The sequence below is a fragment of the Salminus brasiliensis genome, chromosome 22 (genome assembly GCF_030463535.1).
Source record: "Salminus brasiliensis chromosome 22, fSalBra1.hap2, whole genome shotgun sequence".
Lineage (NCBI taxonomy): Eukaryota > Metazoa > Chordata > Actinopteri > Characiformes > Bryconidae > Salminus > Salminus brasiliensis.
The window spans coordinates 12,755,755-12,779,271 of record NC_132899.1 but is presented as its reverse complement, the minus strand read 5'-3'; the positions used below and the strand labels follow the sequence as shown (position 1 = coordinate 12,779,271).

The window sequence follows — 23,517 nt, the reverse complement described above, 5'->3', positions numbered from 1 at the left end:
TACTTTTATGGGTCTAGTAGACCCTTATCTCTAACATGTCAAATTTCAGTTTACAGCCCACATTATTAACATTTTAGATTAATCCTGTATCCTTCTTGTATATTTATATATAATATATGGTCAATAGAGCGGTACATCTATATTTTAATGCCTAATTAGGTATAAGAATTAGCCGTCGAGCCTTGATTCTGGCCTTTTGGTCACCTTTGAAGTCTGCTTTAGCTGTTGTACTGCACAAGCCCAGAATTGTCTCAATAAAAGTAAAAGAAAATAGAAAGGCAAAGCAACAACACACCTGTGAGGAATCTCAGGCTTCCAAAAGATCAAGTGTTTGCAACATTAAGAAGAATGACAAAGGAAATGGTGTGCTTGGTAACTATAAAGGAACTAGTAGGTCTACAAAGCTGATGGTTGAAAAATCCTCACCAAATTTAAAAGGAAATCCTCATACAGCATTTGCTTTTTGTACATAGCATTTAACACTTAATTCCATTTAAAATGGCCCTCCAAAAGCCTCTCCAGCACCTCCTTGGCTTTAATATGCAAGGATGGAGGACCAAAAGCCTGGGCTTTGTTTTTCCACAGGCCTACACAGTCGCTATTAATTTTAGTGCTGTGAACACTGCGATTCTCCTCCCCCCTTCACTGTATGTGAGTGTTTGTGACTGACAGAGAGAGAAAGAGAGTGAGAGAGAGTCCACAGCAGTTACTAAAGAAACAGGAGAAGACAAAGGGAGGGGGAGGTATGGTAAATAAAACCTACATTCTTTGTCCTAAGCTGAACATTGTGATAGACACAAGTCACAGCAGATCATTCTGTTTAGAGCAGGCTCTCAACACAGACACCAACTGTGAAAAAAACAAGTGTAAAATAAGTGTGTTGTCTGTGTTAGGATGAGAGTGTTTTTTTTATTTATTTATTTATTTATTTTTCTTAAAGTGGTGAACACACTGCTAACTGATATTTGTTTACAAGCCACTTCCTCACTGAAGCTGCGCTGTGTGGGACACCGTGCCCTGATGCATGTTTTGCATCTGAATGAAAGAAAAACCCCTGAATGTACAGAATGTACTGTCCTGCTCTGGGAGCTATTGTCCAGTCTCTATTCCATAAAAGGGCGGTGCCAACCCCACAAAGTGAACTGCAGGGTCCTAAAGCACCCTGGTCAGAACTTGTCTGCCTACAGCACTCAACTCTCAGCAAAGTTTTCCCAAACATTATATGCTTTTTTGCAAAAAGGTTTTTGGTATTATTTTGAGTTTTTCATATCAATTAAATCAGATTTCATGGTGAAATGAGCAATAGACCTGCTCCAAAATGACTTCTGTACAGCGTCAATATGCACAGTTTTCATTTACTTAGACTCCTCAATTTTATAAGCCATAACTTCATTAGTCATTTCCTAAACGCAACTGAAGCTAATTTAAGGGAAAATATTCCAGTGATTCTAGGACTACGCTCAGAGGAAACTTGACTGATCACTCATCTCAGATGCAGTCACATAACCAAGAAATATCTGGCATCTGAAGTTGCCACAAGCTACTTTAGTTTAGAGCAGGGGATGCTGGACTAACATTGCTAACAAACACTGGACTTATACTGTCACCAATGTCATCTGCGTAAATACATTCTCAAAAATATCTCTCAAACCAGATCTTTATTCGTTTGGGAGTGGACATTTCTTATCGCAGCAGAAGAGTGTAGTTCTGGTTTTAGCTTACATGTTTACATATGTCTTAAATCTAAATTTTTTTTATATTGATTGATTGATTTTCACATCAAATAAATTAAAATGATGGCATGTATTTACCACAATGATGTTTGTGAAAGTCTAAGTACAGTGTTTTTTTTTAGCATTATTAGCCTAAACTAATAGAAGTAATCTAAAGAAGCACATGCAGACACCAGACATGCCTTAGCATGAGCAATAAATAATATTCATTTGATGTGTCCTTTAATGTCGGCTAATAGGAAAGGGAGTATATGGGTTCCTTGTGTTGTGTTCTGCGAGTGAAAGCAGATGCAGGACATACTAATGGAATGGACATTGGAGGCGTGCTCTATGCTATGTACTTGGACGAAGTACACGTGCCAATGTATTTATTTTTCTCTCTCAGTTCGTCACAGAGAACAGTTTGTCCAGCACTCACGTGTACTCTCAACACATCTGTGGCAGTCTGGCTACCTGCCAAAAACCTTTTTTTTTTCCCTTTGCTGAGTGCACTTGAAAGGCCTATAGAAGGATGTATGTGTTGCAGAGCTCTTCAGCTTTGCTTGACAAAACACTCGACAGTCCTGATGTCTGTGTATTTCTATTTCCCTAATTTCACTATTTACCTACTTCCCCTTTCTTCTTTATGGAGCCCATTAGCATGGCAAAACAGCATTTTTGCTGATTGTCATTGGTCTTGTCAGTTTTTCTTTACTCCGTGTCCAAATTTTACAATGAGTAGGCCAGTAGAAATGCTCCAAATTGATTTAGACTAAAATCTTAGTCACTCACTTCCATTGACAAATAAGAAGATTTAACGGTCTGTGGCCATTTTAAAAATATGAGGCTGAGCTGTATCTTAAATGTTTAGTTTAGATCTAAAACGTATGAAATGTCTGATTCAGTAATACACAGTAATACATAGAAATGAAACTGCACAGTGAGGACATGATAACTACGATAATACGACACACTGTCCTCTCAGGCCAAAGTCTAAGGGGCTGTGTAACGTCCCTGAGGTATGTTGGCATGCTTCAGTATCATTACTCGGTGAACTCTCGGACAGTTCTTAACTACCTGGTAGTGTTTCATAGATGTTTATGTCCCAGACAAGCCCTTTTGATCGCAACCTGGTCATTTAAAAATAAAACCAGAATGGAAAACAACATTTTACTACTATTACATCTCGACAAAGACTAGAGGCAGTACTACCGTATAATAAAATATAACAAATGGTGCCAAATATCACATTGGTTAAAATACAAGTTAACAATATGCTTTTAAAAATAAATACACTTTGCTTTCTTATAAGAGCCACATTTCTCATGTGACTGATTTCATTTTGAAATCTGGATCAATCCTACAGGCCTGCAGCAATTTCAGGCCTCTTATCTTAAGCAGCACTGCATTTCTTGTAGTGTCATCAGAAGACCTCTGAAAGAATACTGGAACATGTAGGACCATGCAATATTGCATCATGCTGCACATTCAGACCACAAGTTGTGCTATAACCCTGTCAGATCAATGACGTGCTGGAGTAGCCACTGGCTTAGGAGCAGCACTAAGTGATTTATACACAGTAATTTAACATTGCATCACAACCTGCTGTCCCTTATTTTGACCTAACAGGTTGTGGTTCTTCAGCCTGTTAGAGTAACACAGTGTACTGATAGCAGGGTGGCCTTCTATTTTTATTTATTTAATTTTTTACAGCACTAGGGTGACTTTTTTTTTACACTTTCAGATGTTATCATTGTGTATGAGCTGACTTTGCATAAGTTACATAGTAATAGCTTGAGGTACACTTATCACATGGGTGTCCTGTTCTGTTTCCCTGTACTCTTAGGGCATACAGGCTTGAGTGTGTTGTAAAGACGGCTGTATTGTCCACACTGTTCCCTCCACCCATCCTCCCGGGTGGAGGGAACAGTGGCCAAACAGCTCTCTCTAGGTTTTTGTTTCATGGCCAGATGCAGTTTATACTGGTAGGCCTATGTGTTAGTTTTTTAGAAGTAGACACACACACACTCCCTGCAGATAAACTGCTAATTATGGTCTCTCAATTAAAAATGCAGCGTTTAAGGAGATATATCTAAATGTGTATGTGTGTGTATGTGTACAGTGTATATTTGTTTTATTCAGACCTTGATTAGCAAATTGGGCCTGCTGATGCCCACAAGGCAGAGGAAGACAATGAGAATATACAGTAATCAAGGTGTTTCTACTGTGAGAAATGTAATTAAGTTTGTGGGAACTGTGGAGGTCAAGATGACATCTGGAATTTAAAAAAAAACTTTTGAAAAGAACTGTTTATATGCTGCTAAGATCAAAATCAAAACCTCCACATGACTGCGAAGAACCTGCATGAAGGTTTAGCTGAGTCAGCAGTGGTGGTGCATTGTTCCAGTCTGCAGAGTTGCTTGCACAAACATAAACTTCATTGAAGAGTCATAAGAAGGAAAGCATACCTACATCACACAACTCAATATTTGAGGTACGCTATAAAGCATCTAGAGAAGCCAGAGGTGTTTTGGAAACCTCTGAAAATGTTTGAAAAAGTGGTTTGTGGAAACTGCTGAAGTCACAATCAATGAATGGTAAGAACACATTGCCAACTGTGAAGCATGGGGTGGATCTATTATGTTTTGGGGTTGTGTTACAGCCAGTGGCATAGTCAACATTGCACAGGTGGACAAAAGAAAAAAAGGATTCTACAAACAATCAGCAAATCCTGCACTTTTAAAAAGTAAAGGTGCTACAAATGGTTGTTTGAGCCAACCATTTTTTTGTAAAAAGATGTAAATACACTTTATGTCCACATCTTTAAGCCTTTAAAAGGTTTTCACACACAAACATCGCTTTCTTTTATGCCATTTCTTAAAGAACCTTTTACAGCAAATTTCAATCTATCTGTTAAAAGGCTGAAGCTGAAATGGAGTATTACTTCTACAAGAAGATAATGATCCAAAACATCTCCTTAAAACTACCTTGGACTACCTGAAATGACACAAACTGAACTACACTCCTGACTTAAATCTCATAGAAACTTTTAGGATAGGGCTTAACCAAGTTGTGCAAGACGACCCAAGAACGTCTCAAAACTGGAGGCCTTCTGCAAAAAAGAGTGGGTGAATATTCAAATCACAAGAATTGAAATATTTTTAGCTGCTGCGAAAAGTGTCTGCAAACTGTGGTTTTTGGCAAGGGGGGTGTTACAGTACTGATTCTGTGAAAGTGCTTAAACTTAGCTCCAGAGTGTTTACTACTTCTTAAATAACCAAAAAGACAAACAAACAAAAAAAACAAGCAAACAAAACGTGTCATTTGTCCCAGGATAACTTGATAAATGTGTAAAATACTTTTCTTAGCAGTTTAACTGCATTCCTGAGGAAGTGTGGCTTTCAGTAAGACTCATTCTGCATTACTGCAACAAAGAACCACACAGTTCCGAACAGAAATACTAACTTTCTCATTAAAGTCGAAAGATTTAACTGCACTGGTGTCCACCCCAGTCGTCGGCAAGGCTGTGGGGTGTGAGGTTTTGCCCTAACTTGTCCTGCAGTGAGACAAAAGGCGGTTGGGCTGTTTTTCCTCTGCCCAGCGCTCAGTGGCGGAGTCTGCGCCCCGCAGCCTTTCAGCCTCATGTTACCGGGCAGAGTGCAACGCTCGGGACGTGAGCTACGCGCTGATTGGCTGCTGAGTCCTGGAGCAGCGAGGCAGGCTCGGCACCGAAGCTGACGGCTGATTGGCTGCGGCGTTGCTGAGGGGGCGTGCGGAGCTGCAGCTGGTGCGGAGCTATTTAAACAGCTTTGTTCAGCTTCATGACATCAGTCTGTAGAGAGGAGAGCGGGCGGAGGGCCGAGGAAAGCAGCACTGAGACGAGCTCCTTTGTTACTTTTAGCACTGTACTTTTTGTTGAATGACTATAAAGACTGTACGTATAATCTTGGGGACTGCACTGGCACCGACTCCGGACCGTTACAGCTCTATTTTGGTGAGTGTTGGACTTCGAAGAGGCCATTTTTACTCTCTTTAGACTTTGTTTTTCTGTCTATTCATTGTTCCAGGCACCGTTCTCCAACTTTAGCTACCGTGGTAGTTTTTGCAAAATGCACAATACCTGCAGCTTAGGTTCTTCATTTAATGTTAGTTACATTAAAGCTATTCGTTGGTTCTTGCAGAAATTAGAAGTGAATTAAGTGTGTTCCCTGTTTGGTCTTTGTGTGCTGACGTGATGCGCTATAGCTGATTAGCCTGGCCAGTGTTTGCCTGGCACTCTTAGCTAGAAACTTCTATGATAGGTTAACAACAGCACAGCAATGCCCTTTTTTCTTTACTATTTTTTTTTTTTTTTTTTGGGTCATAATATTAATCTTTTTTTTTTTTTTTTTTTGTCCTTATTGACTCTTTTTTTTTTTAGAAGTTAAAGAAGTCCTTTCCTGGTGAAGAAACAAATCTCGCTGGATACAATCATGCATAAAGAGCGAAGTGCTGGTGTGTGGGCAGAACCGTCTCCTGCTACTGAGGCCTCAGCCAAGCGCCTGTCCTGGAGCTCTCTGGTGCAGAAACTGAGCCACAGCCTGGACTCAGACTCCGAGAGCACCAGCAGCAGAGATGATGATGTGTCTGACTCAGGTACGTGTCTCTGCTTTTTCAGGGATTCATTCATGCTTCATTCATTCACTCAAATTAAGTTCAAAAGGGTGATCAGGAGCAAAACAGTGACTTGGTGCATATCTGACTTAAATCTGATCTGAGTGATCTTTCATGCAAATAGTTATGATCAGTTTCTAATCACTGCTGAATGGCTAAACTCCTGTAACTGATTAGTTCTCTTGGTAGTTTTACAGTTTGGTTTAGTTGGCACCGAACTAAATGGTCCATTGTCTCTTTCAGGTTCTGTATCCCTGCCAGACTTATCTGCCCTTGATGCTGATATGTTTTACGACCCAATGGAGGAGAGCCTCTGTAAAGAAGTTGTGCAGCTGATCTCCCACAGCCTGATCGAAGCCAAAGACTGCACTCTCCACTGCTCCAAGCTGCTCATCCCAGAGAAACTTCTGGAGCACATTGGCCAGGAGCTGGTACATTTGGCTGCAAGTGAGCCGTGCGGCCTGCGAGGGGCGCTGATCGACCTGTGCGTGGAGCAGGGGGACACCTACCAGTGTGCAGGGCAGATAGCAGCGGACCCTTACCTTGTCCCCACCTTTCAGCTCACCCTTGTACTCAGACTGGAGTCAGGAGGCATTTGGCCTAAAATCCAGGGCCTGTTTGCAACTAAGTCCTCCTCGTCTCCACCAGTAAGACATGCCCTTAAACTGAGCACTGGCTTTAGGGTGATTAAGAGGAAACTCTACAGCTCTGAAGAGCTGCTTATTGAAGAATGCTGAATGCAAAAGACAAACTTGACTCCTTGGACCTCCAGCAGCTGTCTTGCTTTCAGAGAAACCTCTTGTCACTTTCTGGTGACCCAAGAGGTGTTGAGCTGTTGCTGAGGACTGAGGTGACCTTGCCTTCTGATGACCGACTGCCTGAGGCAATAGAGCTTGTATTTTATATTGAAGTGTACTACAATAGTGAAGATATTACCTGACCACATATCTGCATATCCTTTGTCACCAGAGTGTTTATATAAAAGAACATAGGGTACACATGGGGTTTGTCAAATTGATGAACACACTTGTTTTCAACGACTGCTGTATGTACGAGTTACGGATTACTGCATATAGTTCACATTGCACTTCTTTCAGGCAGTTTTTGAACCTGACAGGTGCTGTTCTGTCAACTGCTTTGAAATGTTTACCTCAGTTTCTGCGGAAACCTGCTGTGGCAGCTATTTTGTCTTGTAAACTTGATTTACTCTTGTCATGGATGATTGTTTTTAACTTTTTAATTTAGCAAGTGCCATTTTGTTTTTGTGAAGATCCAGTTAAAATGGCCCCATGCGCTTTTTTTTTTTTTTTTTTTTTTCCTCCTATAACTGTCATGCATATTCCTCCATGCATCATTATTTATTTGATATTCAAATACTGTTACATTTTTGTACGTTCATTTACAGAAATGCAGAAAATAAATTATTTTTGAAGAAATACCAGAATTGATTGCTTCTTTTGTTTGATATTTGCAGTGGAATTGGGTAGAATACTTTAAGTAGGCAATGCCAAACTATTACAGGTAACAGCAGTTCCCTACTTTTAAGGTGAAATACAGGTATAAAATGAGTAACCTCTCAACTACGGTTGATCTTAAGACTACGGAGACCAAACCAGTCCTGTCTTAAATGAACAAATTAAGGAACACCATGAATGTGCCAAACCTTCTGCAAGCTTTAAGTTTATGGCCTGTGGTCCATCTACTTCTATTTAACTATAGACATGTGTAACAAAATGGGAATGCTCCGCTCCAGTTCTGGATAATGTTTACTATGTTCATCAGGACTCTGCAAGCTGATCTTGGTTCTGACTAGACATTTCAATGTCCCATCTTTACAAATACTGCTTTTGGTGAACTACACTGGTATTTAAGCCACTCCTGAATGCTGTGGCTGTGTGCAGGCCTATACAAACACCATTCATTCCATTACATAGAAGAAACTGGGATAAAAGCTGATCTTAAGTACTGTGGCTACATCAAATGGCTACAAATGTTTGTGGAGACCTTAATGTTTCTTCCCATATCACAAATTAATAATGAAACCATTGCTGTGAGGATTTCATTACATTCAGCCAGAAGAGCATTAGGTTTAACCTTTAGTGAGGTCAGGTCCTGATGACTTAGATGATTAGTTCTGGGTCCCAAAGGTATTGGATGGCGCACCATCACTCTAGAGAACACAGTTCCACTGCTTTACAGTTCAATACTGGGGTGCATCATGCCCCTCCATCCAGCGCATAGCATTGGACACAGCAACCCCAGGCTCATGTGTAGGTCCTTCAGTCACATTCTATTGCCTATTGTTTTTCTATGGCGACACATATACAAACTGTGCATTTCAATATCTGTGTCAGTAATGAGAGCAACCTACAGCTGAATACACTATTAAGAACAGATGTCTATTAACTTCTGGACATTCAAGATGAGTGTGGTTTTCTAGAAGCAGATTAGGACTAGTCTAGGGCTAAACTGCCAGTGGTGATTTACTATTGACAAAAGACAGTCTATAACATAATTTGGTACAAAATGTCTTGAAATAAAAACAACTAAACAAGCATAAAACCAAAAATCTGTTTTCATTCACTCATTTTCCAAGATGTTCTGGCTTGTTAAGATTTCACTTTTTGCAGTGTAAAGCACTGCTAAAGGGTGAAAGACTGAAAGATTTCTGCGTACTATGATAAACTGCTGAACATTTTGCAAAGTTCAGTAATTTGAGGTTAAAAAAAAAGATCGAACAGTGAGAGGAAAAAAAGAGAAAATAGGCGCTCATCAGTAATGCAGATCCAGCAGAGACCAGTTGGAACGAGCTGTGACCATCAGCACACACAAGCTGTTTGAACTACAGGCTGACGATGAACGTGAGCCTCAGCATGTTTTAGCTTTCACTGGGAATGTAAACGGCTGCCAAAACCCGACATGACACACACACACATACGCACTCACACTCGCACACTTCTGCCTTTCCTGAAATACACACCCCCCAAAAGTCTCTGCACACTCAGGACAAAGACAACAAAACACGCTAGCCTGAGCAGTGAAGAGTGGCACGTAGGATTTTTATTGTTCCTTCACTGCAATGCGACTGCCTCTGTCAGCAGTGCAAGACTTCCCTGGGAGTTTAAAAATATAAAACTTCATAGTTTAAAAAAAAAAAAAAAAAAAAAAAGGTCCAAATCTTTGAATAAATACAGCAGCCACCTTAAATGTTAGTGTCCATGATAAAAGTATGGAGTGCAAATTTTTAACAGTTAAAGCTTATTAACTATGCATAACCTAATCGAAAAAATCCCTGCGCAGTGAAATCTCCAATGTACAATTATAAATTAATGCAACATGACTAGATCATGATCTACAAAGGACTGAAGCAAACGAAGACATGTAGAATGCTCTTGCTGAAGTTTCAGTCATCTGGGTGATACAAATTTTACCATAAGAATCCTTTACTCAAGGCGTAGCTCAGATGTAGCTATGGAGCAGACAGCTAGGGGAAGACCCCAAACCTTAAAATGTAATATGACCATCACAGCCAGGCAGAAATGGATCCTGTTTAACTAACAAAAACTCATCCACTCACACACATACACATATATACACACACACATAAACCAGCAGTCAGTTTGAAGTCTTATTCCTTTGGTTGATTTTCTGCCACCAGTTTGCCACCGTTCATTGTCACAGTCTTCTCCAACGAGGAGGTTCTTTTAAAATCTGTATAAACAAAAGAAATGAACAAAAGTTAAAATGTGATACATACACATCCAAAATCAAAATGGACTGATAGGAATAAAGTATGTGATATTAAGCTAAAAATAGTACAGGAAAATTGATTGCACACATGGTCTTATATACAGTGAGCAGGAGTGTGCGGCATGACTGGGTCGCATATTTTCTCTCGCACTGAAGTGGGACAGGTGTAGATCATCTAGTAACTGGGTCAGGCTTGGCAGGCAATTGAAAACGCATCATTTAAAAGAGACTGCAAAAGAGGAGACAGGATAGAAGAGAAAGCCAACAGACATTGCTGAAGAATTCTCTACTCCCTTGCTGCTGGTGGCTTTCTGTTTGCACTCCATTTGCTTACTGAGGGCCTTTTTGGGGCTTTAAGAGCTGAATAAACACACTCTCCACCTGCTCCTTTATTGCTGTGTCTATATGCTTAATGCCTTTTGTCTTAGGTGAGTATATGCTAAGGGAAAAAGTTACAGAATGGGCAGTGAGGCATGCTCACTGTCCACTGCATCCAAAGATGGCCAATGCCAACTTTAAAGGGACATATGATTAAAAACTCACTTTTACATTTGCCTGAAATTCCTACCAACCCTGGCAGGTTTTATAAGCTTTTGCTGTAAGGAGCTCCACTCATTTATTTCAAAAATAAGCTGTGAGAAGAGAGTGTGTGTGAGATAGAAAAAAAGAGAGAAAGAAAGAGAAGGAGATCGAGATATGAACTCAAGATTAAGCCGCCCCCTACTAGGACATGCAGGAAAGTTATAGGACTGCCATTTTTTTTTTAAACCACTGACGGACAAAGTTACTTTTTAAAACAAATCCTTAAACACCGTTTAGCGACAGTGTTTTTGTGAAACCAGAGCCCTAGTTAGAAAAGGGCCAAATCACCCCCCCCTCCCCCTACAGGCTGAGCCCACCTGTTCTTGTATTGATGGCATCAGTTTATCCGTGGAGAGAAGCCTGCACCTCAGACAATCTAGAGCAGCTGGGAGTACCCATTCTCTGAGCTCGGTTATAAAGCTCACTGTCTCCGAAGTACCGTGCACGATACAGCAAACCCTCCTCTGCAAACACACAAACACATACAAATAAAATACATTCTGTAATACTCCATTCACAGCACAAGTCAATTTCAGTAAAAGATCTTTCTGCAAAAAAAAACACAAAAAAAAAACAAAAAACAAAAAAAAACAGAAATCAAGCACAACGCAACGTCCCATCAAAGCCCACGTAGATTCTTCTATCACTTTCCCACAGAGATGAACTGCGGGTTGATAAATTGTGTACTCAGCTACTAAGCAAATTTGCACTGTCCTCATCAATACAGATAGAACACAGTAGATAAGTGCCTCTTCTCTCAACGTCAATTTCCTTATTTTATGAAGTTTAAGCAATAGCTAGTGTGAATGAGGACACTGGCCCCTGCTCTGACTTTGTTAAAAGCAGAGTTTTTGATGATTAATTTGATGAAGAAAAGAAAGTGACGCAAAAACTGTGAGCCAATAGGAAGTGAATTAAGAGATACCAGTTCGAACCAGCTGTAATGAATCACCAACAGAATGACATGCCTTCTGGAACTTACCAAGAACCCAACACAACTGAAGGAAATGTTTTGTGGTTTCTTGCTCAGCTGAATTCCAACGGTGCAAAGTCATGAAACTACCTGTAATGTATTTGCATATCACTTTAGATCTTTTTAAGTAATTAATTTATTCAGGTTTCATCTGAACCCGAACCCGTAGAACATGAGCTATATGAGAAATAGATATTAAGCCCTATTTGTGATCTAGGGAGGTGCCAACCTACTCATTTTACCACTGGTTTAAGATGTTAAGCTGAGGAAGGACAGCGCTCCAGACACATAAAACACTTTTTACAATCACAATTACACTGAACAGCGATCCTGTTTAAAACCCTGCTAGTCTGCTTGTATAGTCTTATTTAAGTGATGAATTTATAAGTAAACTTCATCACACAATTGATTAATTGTGATTGTACTTTTACTGGATCGACAGTAATAGCTATTAAGCAACATCTACAGCTGTTTGAATCCAGATCCATCTGATTTGTACATACAGTAATGTGCAGAGCCAACTAAGCACATTACGTAAACAACAGCTCAGTGCTGGGAGGCTTAATATCCCTCTAGCCCACGTCTGGCATTAAACATGCTGCAAATCTGCTCCAGAGAGTCCTATTCTATTGGCTGTATTTCACTACATTTACATTTGCATTTAAGGCATTTAGCAGACGCTCTTATCCAGAGCGACTTGCAAAAGTGCTTTGCTATTTACCCAAGAAAAACCTTAGCTAGTTAGAATAGACTAATAATTCAAAGATACCTCTAAGCTTAGACATTACTAAACACAAGACAATAAGGTGACCATAGTACTCTATTCGCCCAAGTACTCTCTGAAGAGGTGGGTCTTCAGTCTGCGTTTGAAGACAGCGAGCGACTCGGCCGTTCGGACACCCAGTGGAAGTTCGTTCCACCACTTTGGTGCCAGGACAGAAAAAAGCCTGGATGCTTGTCTTCCGTGGATTTAAAGGATGGCGGGTCTAGCAGAGCCGTACTTGAAGCTTGAAGGGCTCTTGGTGCGGATCGGCTTTTGACCATTGCCACTACAGGGTCTGGACAAGCGGTGTGTGCATTTGCACATCTGTGTGTCAGCAATGGGTTCAACTTAAAGCAGCTGAATGCATTCAAGGAGAGTTTTGAAGCTTTGAGCTTTGAGGTTTTAATAAACACAGTTATGTAAAACTGTTTCTTGTATAAATATTATTTGTATTTAGTCTAATATTTGAATGTTTATTTACTATAATTTCATAGGTGTTGTAAACATATACAGTACATATACAGTTCATGCTTTTCCAGCCGGGAAAATACTAAGTGCTTTTAAAATAATCATGTGCTTTCCAGCGCATTGGCAGGGGATTTTGTAAGCAGCGCTACTGAGCCCTAATGACTGGGATCAACCTCTATCATCAGATTAGGACATTATGCAAGTAAAAGATCAAAGTTCTGCATGGAAACTCTGATAGGCAACATTTAACCCTTTCTTAATTATTAAGCTTAATCAATAAAAATGGAACTGCTAAGCATAGAGGAGTGAATTGGTGTGCAGTGGTATTGTGCAAGTGGATCATACTTTGCTGTTTCTCTCTCCAGCAGTTGTTCCGGAGGGTGGAGATGTAGTCGTCCTCCACGTTACGCTCCACCTGCCTGAGACCCATGCCACTGTACTCCTTACTGAAGTGCTCATTCACGTAGTACGGCACGCGCAGCGTCTCCGTCAATCGCTTGTGTGTGTGACCCGCTGACCTGCACAAAACAAGTGCATGTGTGTGAGAGGATGTGTGTCAGACAGCAAGTGACCAAATACATGCACAAGGCTTAACAGTATCACATGAACTTGCTTCCACGAGAAATAGAATGTGGCTTTACACAACTTAAACTGAATGTTGCTCTGCTGAAGTCTGGCTCTGAGACAGTCTGACTGTGAAATCTCATTTTAGCTTCCGTGTTGAAGGACATGTCAATTAGAGTGGACAGGTGAACAGTAAGGCTGTGCTGTGACAGAAGACTTAATTGTCTAGGTTGCCATAACAAAAGGAAATTAAATGTTTCCTCATCATGATCATTATAATGTAATTATGTTTTTCAGTGCTTAATATTTCATTTGGTCAGCCATTTCATAGAACATGTCTCTCCATTTTTGCAGATTTACATTTTTAAAATCTTTGAATCTGGCAGTTGTTATTTACATTGTGTCCAAACGGACATGCTCTAAAATGAAACCTTTTAAAAAAGAATTACATTGATTTATACTGAAAGTCAAGTAGGGGGTTCCTTCTCATATGAAGTAGCCATTGCATTACAGCGAAAATACATACATTATCTACTATAACTCTTTCTTTGTGTAAAGCAGTGTGCTGCATTAAACTGTATGACAGTTACTATATAAATAACATTTATCAGGTGAATTATTATTTTGACCAGGAGAGATGTCTTATGATAATGATGGGATAAAAAAATTTAATTATCTCACAATGTTATAAAAGCTTATATATATATAATAAATATAATATATATATTATAATAAATGTCATAGCAGAGAACAAAAACTATAGGTCAGGTAGCTATAAGGAGAACCAAAGTCTCTGCATGTGTGCTCATCTAGCACACATTGCATGTGGCAGGCAATCAGGGTCCAGGGGAAGAGTGCAAAAGTCTTGTTCCCCGAGTGATACCATGACCCAGCACTGGCCATTTTGAGCAAGGGTTCTCTGTTTCACTATCACTATCACGCTCTACAGGGAGAAGAGTGGTGGAGAAAACCTGACTGAGTAATCGTGGTGCAAGGTTTCACCTGAGGTCCACTCCTAAAACGATAAGTTGGTGGCTAAGGGGAAAGTTCAGGGGTCAGAAACTCCTCATGGCTTCTTAGTGCAACAGGACAAGAAGCACACCAAAGATAAAGTAAAAGCCCAGGACAGAGGTTATGAGTTCATGTGGACAATGCAGTTTTACAAACGTGAAACCAACACTGTGCTTCCTGATGTGATCATATGATCATTTACAATGAAGGAATACCTTTTCTTCAACATAGCCACTATGTGCTGTTACTTCACCCTTAAAAATAAAGTGCTACAAAGGATTCCTTGAGCTCATTTACAACAATACTAAAATTGCTCTTAAAGGAACCAAAAGTGGTCATTCTATGGCAGGGGTAGGCCCTTTTTGTTTCTGGAGGGCCAGATCCCTGCACAGTTTTCTCCTTTTCCTGATCAAGCACACCTTATTCAGCTCACCTGTTAATTGCCAGGTTTAGTAGGCCGTTGTCCAGCCCTGATTTCTGGCATCGCTTAAAGCACCTTTATTTTTAAGCGTGTCATGTAAAGTTATAGGCTTAAACTTAGACTCATTGTCCTATGCCTAAAAAATTAACTCAACAGCAGGTACTGTCAGGACCCAACAGAACACATCCACCCACCTTTTTGTTTTTTATCAGTGAGAGAGTGTGAGAATATATTTGCTAAATGTCCTGTATCAGCCTGCAGGCTGTCAATAAGCTTTGCTTAGTACTCCACATCCTACAGATTAGGTGACTAGATGCTGTACGTGAGAAGCAGGACCGGTCAGCTCTGCAGTAGCGGAACTGTCTGGTCACTTGGTGAATGCGATTAGCTATTGATCAGCAGACTCGTCAGAGAAGGCGTCATCACTCTACCCCACAAATGACTGATAACACCACACATCTACACGGCCTTCACGTCCACACAGGCCTTACCACGGCTCCCTGGAGTGAACAGGCAGGATCAATACGTCTCAAGCTAATGCCTCAATCCTGCTTCACAGTCCCCACAGGAGTAGTTAGGGATGATTTCACCCCACTTCACCCTTGCACCCTTTTGTTTCTTTCTTTTCCTACTACTGAACTATGGATAGAGCCTTTCTAAGAGCCAAAGCAGCTGGACTACTTGCAAGTAAATTCAGGAGTCATCTGTATTTCTAATTAGGGAATAATAATAATACAAGGATGTGTATTACGCTGAGACAGAGCTTTGTGGATGTACTCTGCTACTGCTCTGCTGGTTCGTTTGATGATGTAGAGAGTTAATTCAAATATGCTAAATAGTTAAGCTACCCAACATTTTAAATATTATATAGAAAACAAATGAGATATTAAACGACAATTTAGGAGCGGTATATAAAAATAGATATATCAAAGTATTGTAATATTATGTTTTGCAATACTGTATCATTCTCAAAAACAGTATAGATTTTTAATAAATAGTTTACAGGCAAAGATTGGGGACAGACAGTGATTCATTTGTTTAAACCCCGACCGTTAGATATCAGTGTTGTCAGATATCAGTGCTCTGTCCTCAGATCCCACTGTTCTGATTGGATAAAAAGTACATTTTCCTTTTGTTTGGATTTTATGTATATTATGGTGTGTTGTGTGTGTATATAGTATGACTTAAAATAGCAATGCTTACAATATTGCAATATCACAATATATATTAAATCATAACACCTGAATATGCATCATATCGCCAGGTTCTTGCCAATACACAGCCATAATAAATAATATACTGTAATTCTCTTTTCACAGTTATTTCTGTGAGGTTTTCTGTGAGGGAACATTATAATAATATTATAGATGCTCTACAGCTTACAGACACACGTTTTTCCTCGTTTGGTAAACTGGAAACTGTTCTTATGTTATTTCAAATACTGATTATAACATTTTACATTTTACATTTTATAACAGTAACGACAGAAAGTGAGAGCTTGAGAGTTTGTGTAGGGCCAATGTGATAAACAGCTGAAGAATTATATACATATGCTGAGCTATAACATGTATAAATGTAAAGTAGATGGGAGTAAAGTAGAGAGCTGCAGGCATACACTCATTGTACATGTTAGTATAATTAAACTGTGTGCCAAGTGTATGTGATTGTGAACTTACGGTGCAAAGCTAAGGCTGTAGGGAGGATTGGTCACCATCATCTGGCTTAGAGCTGACACAATAACAAGTATAAAGATGGGCATGAGCTGGACGAAGAGTGCCAAGCCACCCTGTAAAAGAACACACACACACACACACACACACACACACACACACACACACACACACACACACACACACACACAATATAAATCTCTTGTATACTGAACCTAACCTCATGACTCAAAGTACAATCCTAACCACCATGCTGACCCAGATCTACAACACAGTCTCACCAAAACCATAAGTCTAGTCCTACACATTATACCCTAACCAAAGATCAGGGTCCCAAAATAAATCAACTAGCCCTTTTTAATTTTAAAGTTACTAAAAGTTCATAAGTATGTTCCAACATAAAGACTAACACAACCCACTTTTTATACACCCCATAATAGTTAAATTACACATGACAAAAAGGCAGATTACACATTCACAAGAAAGGTGTAAGAAAATATTGATATATGCAAGTATCACAATATTGTATCGATTCTTATAAACAAAGTATTGATTTTTAATTAATAGTTTACTTGCAAAGATTGGTGGCAGTCAGTGATTCATTTGGTGCTGTGTTTACACCCCGACCGCTAGATAGCAGTGATGGACTGTGACTTCAGATCCCACAGGTTCTGACAGGACAAACAGTCTTTTCTTTTACTTTGATTTTATGCTTGTGGTGGTGCGTTTGTTAAACTATGACAGTTTTCCTAAAAATGTATTTAAAGTAAAAATCTCAAAATATCACCTTGCTTACAGTATTGCAATATATTTTAATATCCTGAATAAGTAACTACTGTATCCCAGGTTTTTGCCCATGCACAGCCCTAATCCACACCATGGGGGGGGTGCTAGAAATTCTGAACAAAGGTTAATACAGATATCTAGCAGCTTGATTTTAACTTAATTCTTTGCTAACTTTAATTAAATCAACAATTTGCTATATAAGGACTGACAACTTCAGAACTGAGAGTAAACCTGACTCGTTATATACTTAAAATGATTTAGTGGATCAGGTCTAAACAGCTGACTGCTGCCCTCTAATGGTCCATGTCTGCCAAAGGTCTTCCAGCATTTTATAAAACAGCTCTTGCAAATCCTGCTGATGACAACATTAACAATGTCCTAAACAAATCCCACAATGCCCTACATGGCCTAAACAAAAACACTGTAACTGCGGACTTCAATTCTAGGAATCAGAGAAAAACAGGGGTTTAAACACTGTACACAAAACTTGTTCTCAGCTTCATGAAAAGAACAGCTTGTGGTACTTAAAAATTACCTTGTGATTCCTAAGCATTCCTAATGTTTCCAATTAACCTGGTAGAGCTGAGGACTTTGCCATTAGCAAAGTTCATTAATTAACAGAAACAAGCTGCTACTGGATGAAGGGTTACTTCATATTAAGCAGCGGTTGCTAACAGGTCTATCCACTGAATGATTTTACATAGTGATCAGACTTTCTTAAGCCCACGTTTATCTTTCCAATCAATAGAACCAGGAATAAAAATTTTAGTGCCCTCTTTTTTTCAGTACACACATAGGCTCATATACTGTAGGTTACCGACATCGGGGGATGCTACATGAGCCGGTTGCAGATCATAAAAGCTCAGATTGCAGAACTAATATATATATATTAATCCAATACAACTGGAGTGTGTTGAAGATGAGGTCGGGTTGTGAACATCCAACATCCTGACATTAATGAAGAATTCATAGATAAACTAGGTACTGAATAGTTTCTTGAGGCAACAGGACAGACATACTCACAACTGTTTCTAACTCTTTTTAAGGTTTTTAGGTAATTATCTTGGTGTTTTGGGCACAAATAAATCCTCACATCCCAGATAAACAGACATACATACCACTGTTCTTAGATCTCAGCTCAACTGTATATACATGTAATATTAAGATGCACTGCCCATGTGCTGCAGAATAATGCATGGTAAAGTAACACTATGTTGTTTCAGGATGCTTCACTTACTCCTCTCTGCTCTCTTCTCTCCCGCTGCTGACTAAAGCGCATTCGTCCATTGCTGTACATGTGTGCACTGCCTGCAAAAGAACAGGTCTCATTCTTTCAGACACATTCAACAAGATTTGACTGGTCCTTTAAAGTAAATATTTGATGAGGTATTTGTTGTATTTCAGAAGAGCAGGGTGTTTGCATTAGATTCATTCGATTGGGTTTGTACTGTAATGTTCATTTATTAATTTAGTCCCAATTTCTAGAAAAAGCAGATAAATGCATGTAAAATATCTGCCCCCAGTCCCATATCAGTGCATCTTCAGTTTCAATGGGACAATACCGGTGACCATAGACACGGAAAAACTCACTAGAGGGAAATCCTCCTCCAAAGAACATGTTGAAGAGATCCTCTGGCGTGATATCAGGCTGGAAGTCTGCATTTGCATGGCTGTGCCTGCCAGCTCTGCCTCTGACCTCTCCATACTGATCATACTGACGCCTCTTCTCTGGGTTGGACAACACCGCATACGCATTCCCTATGGCTGTGCAGAAAAATATTGTTAACATACAACCAAAGTTTCCACTTCCCGCCTTTAAAAAAGATAGAAATTAAATATAAAGAAATATTCTTCAAATAAAGCAGCATACACAAATCTATTGTAGAGAAGGAAGGTCTGCTCAGACCTGTAGTAGAGTGGTAAAATTAAAAAAATAATAAATAAAACTAACCTTTAAATGCTTCTGTAGCTCCTGGTGCATGGTTCTTATCAGGGTGGAACTTCAGGGCCAGTTTCCTGTACGCTTTTTTAAGGTCTTCATCTGACGCGTCTTTCTGCACTCCAAGAATCTCATAGTAGTTTTTACACTGTTTTATTCTGCAGACATAGAGCAGAATAGACAGGAACAAGATGAGAACACGTGTGAAGTCTAATGTAATCTGAATGTTTTTCAAAAAACAAGAAAAAAATATTTTCCGCAACACATCAGAGTGAATGAAAGGGTCTGTACATTAGTCATTGCTATGTAAAGACAGTAAGTTGTTTGCTATGCAAAGACAGTGGTTTGTACATGTTCAAAAATGTATGACTGCTTTTGCTCATGTTGATGAACCAGCAGTCGTTTCTGATAAAGTGTGAGTTTACCTGATCTGTAATGCTGTCATGTTTGGAGGCCCCCATCATAGGAAACTGCATTTAAATAAAGGAGTCTGAAACGTGCTGTTCACTCGCCAGTAAGAAGATTTAACTTATTTGCCATCCATCTTAAAGACGACGTTTTTTTACACATAAAAGTACCTAGTACATAATCACAGCTTGGAAGAACCCAAACACCTAATATACTGTAAATCAAACAGAGTCTTGACCATATAACCCAACATCCTTTTTTACACCCTAATACCCTTTACTAAAGCTGTTATTTATTTGTTATTTATTACATTTATTTGTCACACCTTTTGACAGCATCCACCTGGTCTGTACTGTAAGCTTTGGCAGAGTCTGAGCTTCTGTCCTCTGAAGTTCTCTGGTGTTCTGACCCGTCCTCTGGAGCTTCTGTTCCTGCTGTGGAGCCATTCTGAGAGGAGGCTTGTCCGTTCTGCTGGAGTGACTCCAATAGTACTGCAGACCCCACACATTAAACAAGAATAAAACTAGAGATCAGTTTAATCTCAAAGCTCGAATCTTCAATCAAGACTAGTCTTGCTGACTAAACCAGCTTTATAATTTGGTTCTTCCTAAACCAGACATTGTAAGATGTGGTCCTGGACATCTAGTGTACTTACAGAGCCAATGGACTGTGCAGTGACAATACTAATATCAAGGTTAGTAGATTATGGCTGCATTGATCAATTGAAGTGATGGGTACATCCAGCTTTTGTTGGCATAACTGTCTCTACTATCCAGAGAAGGCTTTTTACAAGATTTTGGAGCATTGCTGTGAGGATTTCATTGCATTCAGCAACAAGTCTACTAGTGAAGTGCTGGGGGGGTATAAGGCATGCGCCAATATCTGCTCCAGAGAGTCCAATTCTATTGGCAATACTTTTCTAAAGGCACTACACAAGATGTGTGTGCATTTTCACATCTGTGTCAGCAATGGTCGCAACTTAAAGTAGCTGAATGCATTCATTAGAAGGGGTGTCCACAAATATTTGGACACATAGTATATATCAGTATCACTGAACCAAATAACATTTCTTTTGAAACTAATTAAAAAACATGAACCTTTTAGATCAAATAATGCATTATTTGCATAATGCATGCTTTTATTGAGTTTGCGTTCCAGTTCTTCTAGCCTCACATCAGCGTACCTGCAGAACCTATCTAAATAATCAAACTGCACTGTGGTCAAACCTGAGATCAGAGAGGTCAGAGGTCACAGGTTCACTCCTCTAGTGGTTAGGTGTGCTGTGCTGTCTGGTTGGTTGGTTGGTTGGTTAACAGGGAGGAGGGCAGCATTAGGAGAGGTAGGGTAGTGGGCTGAGGGTGCAAATATGCTCCATATTCTCCCTAAATAACCCTCCCATCAACCCTGCTGGGTTTTTTCCACCACAGAAAGGAGACCAGGTAGGACGCCTCTATCTGTATGCTCCATGTTGAGCACATGAGAAATACCCTTCATCTCTTCAATACAGGAAAATAATAACTGTTAAAACTGTCCAGGGTTTCCAATCCTAGGTCTGACAAGGCCCTGCACTATCCCTGAATCACCTGCTTCAGTAGAAACAAACAGCTTCACATGGTCAAAGAAAAAAAAGTGGGATACATGTGTAAAGTGAGGCGAGCCCTGAGCTGGGCGGTAAACTGGGACACTGGGGCAGAGGAACGCTAATCCAGTCCCTAAGGGCCTGCATACTATGGGTATAATACTGTACACTACACTGTGTAACGCTTATGCATGCTTATGTACACTAGTATGCGTTATAACACACTGTAATTTTTAGCCTAACACTAACTATACACTGTGATATACGCCTATATGAGATTATATATATATATATATATATATATATATATACGCCTTACTTCTACCTATACACACCAGATCAGGCAGAGCACCGTGTTCACACGACAGTTAGCCACATCAGCGGATAACGCTACCTCCTAAAATCACCTCTAAGACAGACCTTATCAGACAGCCACTGGTGATATTAATCACCAGCACGGACTGGACATGGATCTACGCTTGTCTATGAGAAGAGAAGGCCCTAATGGTCTCTAATGTTCAGGATTAATGAGCAGCTTAGCTTTGGGGGGGCTAGTGGTGGTGGTGGTGGGGGGTGTCTCTCCTTACCTTTCGCTCTGTCGGTTGGAAAGAGTCTCTGTGCTTTTTCCAGAAACCGCTGCGCTTTCTCTGCCTGATTATTTCTAATTGCTTTCACTGCGATCTCAATACAGCGCTCCGCTTCGTCCTTATTCCCCTCCATTGCGGAGCGTCTCCGTGAACGGCAAAACCGGAGCTACACCAATAAACACACAGCACCAAATAACGCACCCCCTCGGCGCCTGCTGATGACGTAACACGTACGCTCTCGTCAAAACCCATGGGATCGTATTTACAGACTATTTATATTATTTTTAAATGTTTATTTTAACAAAGCACAAACAAGACCATATGACGGATACAGTCCTATAGGAGGAAAAACACGGAGGGGAAAAATCATGGGATTTAGTTAGAAGTGCACAGAGCCCCTGAAGTGTGAAGGTAGAGGAATATTTATATTATGTCTATTTTTAATACAATGTATTTTGATTAAACTAATAATTTGTTCCCTTAATCTTACAATCCAGTTTAGAGGGAACGATTCAGTAAAACTAAGGGAAATAGAGGGAAATTTATATAGTCAGTCGTAGGAAAGGTTTAAGTCTCTAAATATTCTTTTTCTACCATCGAAATAATAATAATAATAATAATAATAATAATCATAATAATATAAAATATTAACAATAAATTGTTTGCCATGTTTAACAAATAACATTTAAGAATAGGTTCGTGGTTTGATTGCGGTTGACTATAAGAAGACATTAGTTTCCCAGACAGGGATTAAGACTAGTATTAGACTACAGAGCACTTTAAGTGGTGCTTCTTCTCTATTGAGAGTAAATGTAGGAGTAGAGTTAATCCCATGCTGTGATATTGCACGGTCTTGAGGATCGTTGTGGATATGGATACATATTAGGATTAAATCTGCATGGTCATGAGCTCTGATTAACAATAAACTTATGGAGTGAATCTGATGGAGTTGTGGAAATCTGACATTCAGAAGTTATTAATATACAGTTTAATTTCTGAGAGTTGTTCCTGGTCTGATTTTTGACTGATAGAGGAGGTGCACCGTTCCCGGAGGTACTGCAATACCGGGTCGATGCGTGGAGTGGACGGAGCAAGCCCCTATTCCATCTCCCTGTTCCAAAAATCAATTTAATATATGGACCCCGGGTAGGGGTCGTATCAGATATTAAACTGATAAGAACAGATACTACACTTGATCTTAGCCAAAAGGCCGAGAAGCGATACCGACCGGCTCTCGAAAAGAAATGGCTCATTTTTCGACACTGACGACACGAGGACGGTGGGTTCACTACTGCACTGCTTTTTCACAAATTAAATGTACAACACAACGCGGAAAGATTACTGTTGACTTTGAAACACCAACCGCCCCGAACAAAACTGGATATTTAACAAATATCGAGCACAAAATTAAGCGGAGGGGGGAAATGATAATGAGCTCACCAGCCGTCCAATCAGAAAAGACGCGAACAAAATAGGCGAATAATTGTTTTCTAACAGTAAACACAAACGAGATTAAAAGTAACGTCTTTAATTCAGACTTTCGGAAAAACACTCGTTAAAAAAAGAACTTTAAAAGGGTGAAAATATAGTTTTGGTTTAGGTACTCTGTCTCTCGGTGGCCATATTGGGCCAGCCGTGCCCACAGGGCGCT

At 39.8% G+C, this 23,517-nt stretch overlaps 2 protein-coding genes and 1 non-coding gene across 4 annotated transcripts; 1 reads left to right on the top strand and 2 right to left on the bottom strand.

Moving 5' to 3' along the window:
* Nucleotides 1-5,544: 5,544 nt before the first annotated feature.
* ddit4 (DNA-damage-inducible transcript 4) lies at nt 5,545-7,730 on the top strand. 2 transcript variants are annotated; one of them, XM_072667450.1, is made up of 3 exons: nt 5,545-5,706; nt 6,136-6,347; nt 6,609-7,730. In XM_072667450.1, the coding sequence occupies exons 2-3, from the start codon at nt 6,185-6,187 to the stop codon at nt 7,100-7,102; spliced, it is 657 nt and encodes a 218-aa protein (XP_072523551.1). In that variant the 5' UTR covers nt 5,545-5,706; nt 6,136-6,184; the 3' UTR covers nt 7,103-7,730. The 2 variants fall into 2 exon arrangements, with proteins under 2 accessions (XP_072523551.1, XP_072523550.1); XM_072667449.1 differs by having other exon boundaries at nt 6,133-6,347.
* A 1,673-nt stretch (nt 7,731-9,403) lies between these two features.
* Nucleotides 9,404-22,085, bottom strand: dnajb12b (DnaJ heat shock protein family (Hsp40) member B12b). The gene is made up of 9 exons (XM_072667719.1): nt 21,867-22,085; nt 20,026-20,191; nt 19,305-19,450; nt 18,944-19,117; nt 18,591-18,661; nt 16,574-16,683; nt 13,247-13,419; nt 11,015-11,161; nt 9,404-10,076 (listed from the first exon to the last, which is right to left on the bottom strand). Exons 1-8 carry the CDS (start codon nt 21,997-21,999, stop codon nt 11,040-11,042), a joined length of 1,095 nt encoding a protein of 364 aa, XP_072523820.1. The 5' UTR covers nt 22,000-22,085; the 3' UTR covers nt 9,404-10,076; nt 11,015-11,039.
* An 812-nt stretch (nt 22,086-22,897) lies between these two features.
* On the bottom strand, nt 22,898-23,088 carry LOC140544557 (U2 spliceosomal RNA). The gene has a single exon (XR_011978258.1). It is a non-coding gene; the product is annotated as a U2 spliceosomal RNA (small nuclear RNA).
* Between the last annotated feature and the right edge of the window lie 429 nt (nt 23,089-23,517).

Bases quoted from the DNA above. Each gene is read 5' to 3' on its own strand.
- ddit4 (XM_072667450.1), top strand. From the start codon at position 6,185: ATGCATAAAGAGCGAAGTGCTGGTGTGTGGGCAGAACCGTCTCCTGCT. The intron at 6,348-6,608 runs GTACGTGTCTCT...TGTCTCTTTCAG, and splicing joins TGATGATGTGTCTGACTCAG to GTTCTGTATCCCTGCCAGAC.
- dnajb12b (XM_072667719.1), bottom strand. From the start codon at position 21,999: ATGGAGGGGAATAAGGACGAAGCGGAGCGCTGTATTGAGATCGCAGTG. The intron at 19,118-19,304 runs GTTAGTTTTATT...TTTTCTGCACAG, and splicing joins AGCTACAGAAGCATTTAAAG to CCATAGGGAATGCGTATGCG. The intron at 11,162-13,246 runs GTATGATCCACT...GTGTGTTTGCAG, and splicing joins CTGGAGAGAGAAACAGCAAA to AGGAGGGTTTGCTGTATCGT.